Source organism: Pinus tabuliformis, chromosome 3_2 (assembly GCF_031772625.1).
Source record: "Pinus tabuliformis cultivar Carrire ecotype Pingquan chromosome 3_2, CPIR1, whole genome shotgun sequence".
NCBI lineage: Eukaryota > Viridiplantae > Streptophyta > Pinopsida > Pinales > Pinaceae > Pinus > Pinus tabuliformis.
This window is the reverse complement of record NC_142302.1, coordinates 36485338-36496185: the sequence shown is the minus strand read 5'-3', so window position 1 is coordinate 36496185 and position 10848 is coordinate 36485338. Positions and strand designations below refer to the sequence as shown.

The 10848-nt window shown below is 38.8% G+C and overlaps 1 protein-coding gene across 1 annotated transcript; it reads right to left on the bottom strand.

Moving 5' to 3' along the window:
* Positions 1-5401: 5401 nt before the first annotated feature.
* LOC149179690 (pathogenesis-related thaumatin-like protein 3.5) lies at positions 5402-7477 on the bottom strand. Its single transcript, XM_089413625.1, has 2 exons — positions 7344-7477; positions 5402-5876 (listed from the first exon to the last, which is right to left on the bottom strand). Exons 1-2 carry the CDS (start codon positions 7475-7477, stop codon positions 5402-5404), a joined length of 609 nt encoding a protein of 202 aa, XP_089269751.1.
* Positions 7478-10848: the final 3371 nt, after the last annotated feature.

The following is a 10848-nucleotide window of genomic DNA, read 5'->3' as shown; positions in this document are numbered from 1 at the left end:
AAATAACAAGTGTCCATTTACAATAAATGCTATTCAAACCAACTAGCTAACTAATCTCCTATAATAGAGCCTAAGATATGACACATTTGGAGAGTCATATCTTGTTACAACAATATACTAATTCTAATTGTCTCTAAAATAATTAATCATTCTAGAATAATTATTAATTTAATTTCTTAAATTAATAATTATTTTATTTCAATTTTATAACTTAAAGTATTTTTGGATCATCTAACATTCCCCCTATGATCCAAAGATACATTACAACAGATACCAAGTTCATCCCTGAACTTAGTAAATTTTATTCTGCCAAGCGGTTTTGTGAAAATGTCGGAGATCTGATCTTAGGAAGGACAATAAACTGGTTTGAGGACATCTTTGGCAATGAGCGATCTGATATGATGATACTTGGTGTCCACATGCTTTGTCTTTGAATGAAAAACTGGGTTCTTGGCAAGTTTGATGGCTGACTGGCTGTCAATGAACAATGATGTAGCTTCTCCTTGAGAAATGCCCAAGTCCTGCAAAATTCGGTGCAACCAAACAATTTCACATGCTGCTTCCCATGCTGAAATGTACTCTGCTTCTGCTGAAGAAGTGGCCACAGTAGCTTGTTTCTTACAACTCCAAGATACTGCTGCTGACCCCATGTTCATTAAATAACCTGATGTTGATGCTCGATCATCAATACTCCCAGCAAAGTCGGCATCAGAATATCCACCAAGTACAAAATTTTTAGTCTTTGTGTAAAGAAGACCAAAATCTTTTGTTCCTTGGATATATCGAAGAACTCTTTTGGCTGCATTCCAGTGGCTGTCTCGTGGTTCCTGCATAAAACGTGAAAGAATACTGACTGCATAAGATAGATCAGGACGAGTATTGGTCAAATAAATCAAGCTGCCAATCAACTGTCTGTAAGTTGTACTGTCCACCTTTTCCCCCTCTTCAAATTTTGAAAGTTTCAAGTTTTGCTCCATGGGGGTGAGAACGGGCTTGCAATCTTGCATGCCAAATCGCTGAAGAACCTCTGCGGCATACTTACTCTGAGAAATGAAAATATGATGTGAACGTTGGAAGACTTCAACTCCAAGATAGTAGTGAAGTAATCCCAAATCTGTCATCTTAAAACCTGCATGTAACTCCTTTTTTACCTGTGCAATATGATCATCATGATTGCTAGTGATGATCAAATCATCTACATACATAACAAGAATTACCAAATATTTTCCCTGTTGTCGCACATACAAAGTATCATCAGATTCACTTCGTTGAAAACCAAGTTTCTTAAGGTATTCATCCATCTTTGCATACCAGGCTCGGGGAGCTTGTTTCAACCCATATAAAGCCTTGATCAATTTGCAGACTTTATGTTCTTGTCCTTCCACTTCAAAACCTGGTGGTTGGGTCATATACACTTCCTCCTGTAAATCCCCGTTGAGAAAAGCACTTTTCACATCCATTTGATGAACTTTCCATCCTTTTTGAGCGGCCAATGCAAGTGTTAATCGGATGGTGTTCCATTTAGCTGTTGGAGCAAAAGTTTCTTCATAATCAATGCCTTCCTGCTGCGCAAAACCTTTTGCGACAAGTCGTGCTTTATACTTGTCAAGTTCACCCTTCTGATTATACTTAATTCTGTAAACCCATTTGCATCCTATGGGTTTAACATTTGCTAGACAATCAACAAGTTTCCAAGTGTTGTTATCAATTTCTGCTTTATATTCTTCAACCATAGCCTGTTGCCATTCTTTATGTTTTACTGCCTCTTTGTATGTGGAAGGTTCAGTAAAATCATTTGCTATCAAGGCAAAATTGCCTTCACTTCTATGTGCCCTTCGGGTGCCAGTTTTATTCTGTTCATCAGGCTTTACATCTTTCAAAAGTTGAACTGCCCATTTCGGAAGTTGGTGCTCACTTGTTTGTGCTTCTGTAAAGTCCCCATCATTGTAAAGAGGATTAATATAAACTGATGTTCGTCGTTCAGGTGAAGAATGTGGAGACTCACTGTCTGAAGAACTGCTGCTTCTTGGAGATGCGGATGAACTGCTAGAAGACCCAGATGATGTTGTTGATGTAGATGGACTGGATGACTCATCTTCAGAAGAAGGAAAATCAAGTTCATACCAATTTGGTGAAGTTGGTTGACTTTGCACTTTTCCATGTCTTTTACTTCCCTTAGTTTCTAATTTGTGAAGAAGATTTTCAATTTCTTCAGCACTCTTACTCTCTGTTTCATCAAAAATGACATCGCTGCTCACAATGAATCTTCCATTGGTCAAAAGACGATACCCTTTCTTCTCATCAGAATAGCCAATCATTGTGCATTTCAAACTTCTTGAGTCAAGCTTAGTTCGTTTTTCTTTCGGAACTAAGGCATAACACACTGACCCAAAAACTCTAAGATGTTTAACTCGAGGTTTGAAACCAAACCAAGCTTCATAAGGTGTGATTCCGTCTAAAGAAGCAGTTGGAGATCTGTTTCTTAAGTAGACAGCTGTATGTATGGCTTCCGCCCAATATGTTGGACTTAACCTCTTAAAGGTTAACATGGATCTCACAATTCCTAACAAAGTGCGATTCATTCTTTCGACTACTCCATTTTGCTGTGGAGTGTAAACATTAGTGAGATGTCGTCTTATGCCATTTTCACTACAATAAGTTTTGAATTCATTTGAAGTGAATTCTCCCCCATTATCCGTCCTGAGAGTACCTATCTTTTCTTTGACTTCATTTTCAACAAGTTGGCGAAAAAGTTTAAACTTATCAAATGCTTCTGACTTGTTCTTCAAGAAGTAAACCCAAGTCATTCTGCTGAAATCATCAACGAATAGTAAGAAATACTTGCAACCACCAAATGAGGTTTGTAGTGGACCAAAAACATCACTGTGAATTAGTTGAAGCCGCCTGTTTGCTCGCCATGAACTTGTTGGAAAACTTTCTCGATTTTGTTTCCCATAAATGCAAGCTTCACATTTTGCATTTTCCCTTTTGCTTCCTTTAACCATTCCTTGTTTCTGCAATTGAGAAAGACTCTCAAAATTCAAATGTCCATATCTTACATGCCATAGTCTGATAGGTGAAATACCTGTAGTTACTGCCCCTACAAAATCAGAATGCCTTGGAATAACTGTCCCTTTCATCCGTAACAGTTTTCCATCTTCATAACCTATCATAACTGTTTTCAAGTTCTGTTTCACTGAATTAATCTTCACTAAACCATCTTCCATAATCACCTGATGTCCTGCTTGTCGAATCGTGACTAAAGAGAGCAAATTTTTCTTGAAACTGGGTACATACCATACATTGGAAATCAATTTTTCTCCAATGTCAGGGAGAAAAAATTTTACGACTCCTTTTCCATAAGGAGTATGTTTTGTATCATCAGCAAGAAAAATTGAATTAAGTTGGCATTCTTGAAAATTCCAGAAAAAATCACGTCGACATGTCATGTGCTAAGTTGCCCCGGAATCCAAGATCCAGGCATCTTCATAGTCGCTTCTAAGATGAGATGAAATTTGTGATGCTGGTGAGGAAGTAAAAACATATTCTGAGCTGTCTTCATCTTGATCATTTGCAAATTGTGCTGAATGCTGCTGAAACTTGGGAATTTTATTAAGTGAAGTTCGACAATCTTCAGCATAATGGCCAACTTTGTTACATCTTCGACACACAATTTGACTTAAGTCTCTTCCTCGTCTTGAATATTGTCCTCGGCCTCTGCTTTGACCTCTATTTGGAGATTGTCCTCTACCTTGACTATTATATCCTTGTGCTTGAAAATTGCCTCTTCCTTGGTTGTTTCCTCTACCTTGAAAATTATTTCTTCCTCCTCTGTTAAAATTGTTGCCTCTGCTTTGGCTTCGACCTCGATTATGTGCTGCTTGATTTTGATTCCATCTGCCTCTTCCTCGAGAACTATCTGATGACTTACTTGTGCTGGCTTCTGTGAGAAAAACATCTTCACCAACTTTCTTCTTCTTCCCAAAAGTTTTATCATGTTGACTTAACATTTCACAAAGTTCATCAAACTTTAGTTTTTCTAATTTCCCAGTTACTTGTAAAGTCTCTAAAAAATGTGTATAGGAAGAAGGAAGCCCAGCAATTACAATTATGACCATAAAGCTATCATCAATTGCGGGAAAAAAAGCATTGATAATTTCCTGCTTAATATTCTTAAGTCTGGAGAGATATTCAAGAATATCACCATCTTCAGTTAATTTTTGTTGCAACAATTTTAACTGTAAATCAACCTTCTTTGATTCTGTCTGAGTATCAAAGAGGTCTTTAAAATTTTTCAAGGCAGTCCATGCATCTGTGGCATTCTCTATATGTACATACATTTCATCATTCACAGACGATTTAATAAGAGCTAAGGCTTTAGCATTCTTGATTTCCCATTTTGCCAGTGGATCTACATCTGTGGGTTTATTCGGCTTTACATCTCCATCACATATTCCTTGCCATAATTAATTGTAAATGAGTGTGCTTTCAATAAGACGATGCCACGTTTTATAAGATTTAGTGCCCTCAAGTTTGTCTGAATCAGAAAATAAGTTAATCAACTTAGACATTTTTAGCGATGAAGAGACGCACCAAGAAGCAGAACAGAAAGGACAAGATAGTCAACACAACACGCCACGCAAAAAACACGATCTATCGGGGCTTGGCCTTGACCCTCAAATAGTCGTCAAAACAGGAGAATATTGACTGAGCTTTGCACTTGGCTCTAGTCAATTTCTCAAATTTTTACAGGGCAACTTTCAAAATTTGACTTTTTACAGTGGTGCTTTGCACAATCTGGTAAAAAAAATTTACCCACCCTCAAAGTAAAATTACTTTGAGTTACATTTATCTCCTTCGAAAAATTACAAAAATAACAAACTCCTTATTGCTCCAAAAAATTACAATCACCTTAACAAATGTTACAAGACCCTTATTACTCCAATAACAATAAATTCCCAAAATTACAAATCATTAGATCTCTCCAAACTTATCACTCCATTACATAAGGAATTAGAAATACTCCTTATGTCTCCTTAAAATTCCATAAGGACTTTATAAACACTCTTTAAAAAAGCCTTTACATACTTCCCATTAAAAATAATTATTAAAACTTTATGAAATCACTTGAATTCACGTTTCTGGAAATGCACTTTTTCCACACAAAACCTTTAAAATATTACTCCACTAAGAGTGCTTAAAAAAAGGTGACTTTGGCGATTTGATCTACGAGCAGGAGAAAGCTCAAATCATTTGAGGATGGCATTCTTTCCTACATGCAAACCTTCTCCAAACTGGACCAACCGTCCTCCAACACAAGAGCCTCTATGTAGCCACGCAGCACTCCAACAATACTGTAGTTGTTGTGTTGAATGCGATTTTCCAACAGCGACGCATGTTTTTAGAACAAACCGTTGCACGTCGCTATCACACTCCCGACCTTCCGCGCTATCAATTCTTTGGGACACACCGTATTCACGTCGGCTATGCACTCCATGGTGTCGCAGGGGAGGGGGGTGCTGACATCATCCACAGAAGAACTCGGAACCACCGACACTGGAAGATTGTACCCACTCTCCAACGTAACAGAATACGTGTCCGGCTTCGCTATTCCGCCCAGAAATTCGAACTCGACTTTCGTGGTTGCGGTGACATCGACACTGATGTTGGTGCACTGAAAAGTTCCTCCATAGTCTCCGGTATCACAGCTTCCGAGGCCCTGGAAATTGAACCTGCAATCAGTCCTCCCCCAAATGTATCCGGACCAGAACGGATCCGCGTTCCATGAATATGACTTCCCTGCTTTCAATTCTCCAGGGATTGGCACAGCATCATCGGCTGACCTCGCTCGCTCCTCACCAAGAGAAACAGGAAACCTTCAATGCTCTCAGCACACAGAGAGAGAAAAAAAAATTTAACACCTGATTTATAAAGTTTAAATCGATACACAGGCCAGCGCCGATTTCTACAAACAAGAAATGGATCGAATCAACCTCGAGACAGCTGGCAGAGACAATGACAATCTTTCCGCCGGATTATGGCACCGATCTAACCTCTAGCAAACAATCTCGTTCATTTCTTCAACGCTTGCAATATTACACTCAATTAAAAAAGATACCATCCAACTTTAAATTAAATTCCAGCAAGGGCGTATGATCCAGCATTAAAGAATTAATAGAATCATTTCGCAGATTAAAATTTTAAGATTTTTTTTTTTGTTTGTTGAACACAAAACTGGACAATTTCATACCAATGATTTGCTGGCCAACTGAATGGAGTTTTCCAGGACTTTGTTGAACTGAAATCTCCTCAAATCCACTGCAGCATTACTGGAGCTCTGATACCACAATAATGGCAGAAGTGTCCTCAGACACATAATATTATTAATCAGAAAAAATAATTACATAATTGATTTGCAAGAGCTTACACCCGAACAACCAAACACTCTTGCAATGAGCTATTTATAAGCTCCATGTACTAACTACCTCTAATTATGGAGCACTTATTAAATAACAAGTGTCCATTTACAATAAATGCTATTCAAACCAACTAGCTAACTAATCTCCTATAATAGAGCCTAAGATACGACACATTTGGAGAGTCATATCTTGTTACAACAATATACTAATTCTAATTGTCTCTAAAATAATTAATCATTCTAGAATAATTATTAATTTAATTTCTTAAATTAATAATTATTTTATTTCAATTTTATAACCTAAAGTATTTTTGGATCATCTAACAGCCATATGATGTAGGGGCATCGACATTAGTCAGTAATGTGGAGGATTGTCCACATGTTGTGGCTAATCACAGTTAAATTTATTTGGTGTTACCGAGAAGGATGACTTTTCAAATTGTTAGTTATTGTCATAAATAAGCCATTGTTTTATTTAGATTGGGGATAAGATTTGTTAGCTTAGGTGTGCATGAAAGCTAAGAGATAGAAGATTGTTGTTAGATCTCTTAGAAATAGAATATTATTGTTAGATTTTGTTAAAGAAATTATGGAGTTAAAAAGGGGAAAATATAATTGTGTAGGAGAGAGAGAGTGAGGCTTGGTGGGGAGCGAAAAGCTCAAAGTGTATTTTGGATTGTATCAAAACAGAGGTCATCATTACAGTGTAATCTGGCAAGGCCGAGACCCTGTATTTTATATATGAAATAATCTAGTGTTTGTGCAATGCTTTGTTTATGCAGCCGTGAAGGCTTCGTATGTTGATTGTTTTTTGTTCTCCATACAATGCGATCTGCTTGTATTGTTATTAATAAATTGTAAAGAATTCTTGTGCTCAAAGCAAATCCAAGTTAATTAGAGTCCGCGAACGGAAAGGCCCATTTACACAACGAATTGACGCCGGAACCCCCTTAGCGGAGTACTGGGCGGACTTGAAAGATTATTCAGATTGATTCTGGACCAAGTCGGGTCCGGAATTACCATTGCATCTGCATATCGGCGATGACGGAGCGATATCATATCGGAACCTTTAAGCGATGAGTGCGGACCCGATATAATATATATCAGGTTGAATTGCTAGATTGGGTCCGGATCTATATCGGCAGACGCATATATGTGTATAGCGCGTCGAGTGATCGCCGATCGCGACGAAATATTATTGGGCGGAGGCGGATGCGATAGAACCATTAACTGTGGCAAAGTGGAGATCAGGTCCGCAACCTCATCGGGGTCATCGGGATTGCAGCATGTGTTTATGGTTGTAACTGCCGATATCGGACCTGCCGAAAATTGCAAAGGTATATATATAATTTGAAGTCCGGGCGTTTTAAAAAAAAACGGGTTTTTGTATGTTTCCATATAGTTTTATATATATATGGGCGCGGGTATAGAAAGGGGTTTTATATATATATGATTCCCATGTATTTATGATGGGTCATTCCCGATTCATGTAATATGGCGCTTCCGAGCTTTAAAGCTCGGGTGGTGGCTTCCGATGGGTGATTAAGAGCGCCGATAAAAAGGTGGCTTTGATTCCTCATATGTCCATGGTCATAAAAGGCTTAAAGCCTTAAGCGCTTCCGATAAAGCCTGTGGGTTGTTACCACAGGTCAAGGGCCGATTTTTATTAAGAAAAGGGGATTTTGGGTAATATCCAAGACTACCTTTTCATCAATTTTTGGTATCAGAGCAGAAGAGATAGTGTTTACAGTAAAGATGCTGCCAAGGAGAGGAATTGGTCGAGGGAGACCAGAACCAAATGTAGTTTTGATAGAAGAAGTGCGGAGTTTGCGTGCACGAATGGAGGCAATGGAGACAGCCCAAAGAAGAGCGCCTGACGAGGGAGCTGAGAGTCCTGCAGAAGAATCTGATACAAATGTGGAAGCAGAAGAAGAGAATGAAAATATCAAAATCCTGAAGATGCTGGCAAAGGTTGGAGGCAAACCTAAAATGGAGATTCCTATGTATGAAGGGAGTTTGAATGCCGAGTAGCTCATGGATTGGATCAGATCCATAGATCAGTACTTCGATTATGAAGAGGTTGAAGAGAACAAGAAGGTAAAATTTGCAGTAACTAGATTGAAAGGTCATGCAGCCATCTGGTGGGACGAGGTATAGACATCAAGAACGAGAAAAGGGAAATCTAAGATCAAGCAGTGGGATAAAATGGTAAGTAAACTGAAAGCCAAGTTTTTGCCGAAAGATTATCATTTGAATCTTTTTAAGCAGATGCAAAATCTGAAGCAAAAAGGAATGTCTGTTAAAGAATATACTGAAGAATTTTACAGATTAAGTATCAGAACAGGGCATGTAGAGGATGATTTGGAAAAAGTAGCTAGATATGTTAATGGGCTAAGGTATGAGATCCAAGATGAGATTGATCTGTTAAGTCTGAAAACTGTTTAGGATGCCTATCAAGCAAGATTGAAGGCAAAAGAGAAGATATTAAGAAAACAAAGCCAAAGGAACAGAGGAAAGAGCTCAGCAAAAGGTAGAGGAGCTGGCCGATCTAGAGGAACACAGCATCAAATTGACACAGGGAGTTCAAGCAGCAGATCGCCATAGATGGGTGAATCTAGTAGAGGGAGATTCGCGCCCAGAGGAAGAGGGCGAGGAAGAGATGTTAGGTGTTATACCTGTGGAGAATGGGGACATATGTCACGAGACTGTCCTCGTAACAAGTCAGCAAGCCAGAGGGGTGCAAATGTGGCTGAGGCAGAGCCGGAACCACCTCGACTTGTAGAAGAACCACCGGAAGAAGGTGAAGCATTGCTGCTTATAAAAACTTTGTTAAGATCAGAAAAGGAGATTGGAGAACCTGCGCAAAGGAAGAACTTGTTCAGGACTACGTGAAAGTCAAAGGGTAAGTGTTGTAAGGTTATAATTGATAGCGGGAGTACTGACAATCTTGTGTCTACAGAGATGGTGGAAAAGCTCGGATTAACAAGGAAAGTGCATCCTGCACCTTACAAAGTATCTTGGCTACAGAAGGGTCATCAAGTCATTGTGACAGAGCAGTGTAATGTGGAAATGCAGATCGACACATACAAAGACGTGATCTTATGTGACATAATGCCCATGGATGTATGTCATGTGTTATTGGGAAGACCATGGCAATTTGACAGGAAGGCGATTCATGATGGGAGAAGGAATACATATACCATAGAGAAGGACGGAGTTAAACATACGTTGCTGCCAGTAAAGAATGATGTTGACAAAGAGCTGCCTGAAAATAGTATTATGTTGATGAGTGGCAAGGAACTGCTACAAGAGGTTGATAAAAGAAAAGAGGTGCATTTCACTATCGTAGGAAGGCCAAAGGTAATTTTAACCTCCACCAATTTAAATGATTTGCCTGAAGAAATTCAATCTGTGTTAAATAGTTACATGGATATCATTGTGGATGAATTGCCAAATGAATTACCACCGATTAGGAGTATAAGTCACCATATCGACTTAATACCAGGATCAAGTCTACCTAATAAAGCTGCCTATAGATTAACTCCTCAGGAAAATGCAGAGGTTGCAAGACAGGTTCAAGAGCTGATGGACAAGGGACTGATCCGAGAAAGTCTGAGTCCGTGTGCTGTGCCAACGGTGCTTAGTCCAAAAAAGGGAGGAGAATGGCGCATGTGCACCGATTCCAGAGCTATCAATAAGATAACAGTCAGGTATAGATTTCCTTTGCCCAGAATGGATGATTTAATGGACTGTTTAAGTGGATCCAGGTATTTTACAAAGATAGATTTAAAAAGCGGGTATCATCAGATTAGAATTCGGGAAGGCGATGAATGGAAGACAACATTCAAAACAAATAGTGGATTGTATGAGTGGTTAGTGATGCCTTTTGGGCTCACTAATGCGCCCAACACATTCATGAGACTAATGAACGAGGTCCTGAAAGAATATACAGGTAAATTTGTTGTTGTTTACCTTGATGATATTCTGGTTTTCAGCGAAAGTAAAGAGGAACATTTGGAACATTTGAAGTTAGTCTTGAAAAAACTGCAGAAGGAAAAACTACTAATTAACTTGAAGAAATGTAGTTTCATGAAAGAGGAGCTGGTATATTTGGGGTTTGTGATTTCTAGAGAAGGTTTAAAAATGGATCCGGAAAAGGTACAAGCAATCAGAAACTGGCCTACTCCCAGGAGTGTATTCGAGGTAAGAAGTTTCCATGGACTTGCTAGGTTTTACAGGAAGTTTATAAAAGGGTTCAATCAAGTTTGTGCACCAATCCTTGAGACCATCAGGGAGGTCAATCAGCCATTTCAATGGACAGAAGCAGCCGATAGGAATTTTAATTTGTTGAAAAGAAAAATAACAGAAAAGCCTATTCTAGCATTGCCAGATTTCGAGAAAGTCTTTCAAGTGGAAACTGATGCAAGTGG

Bases quoted from the DNA above. Each gene is read 5' to 3' on its own strand.
- LOC149179690 (XM_089413625.1), bottom strand. From the start codon at position 7,477: ATGATATCGCTCCGTCATCGCCGATATGCAGATGCAATGGTAATTCCG. The intron at 5,877-7,343 runs GTAAATGGGCCT...AGAGCATTGAAG, and splicing joins TTCCGGCGTCAATTCGTTGT to GTTTCCTGTTTCTCTTGGTG.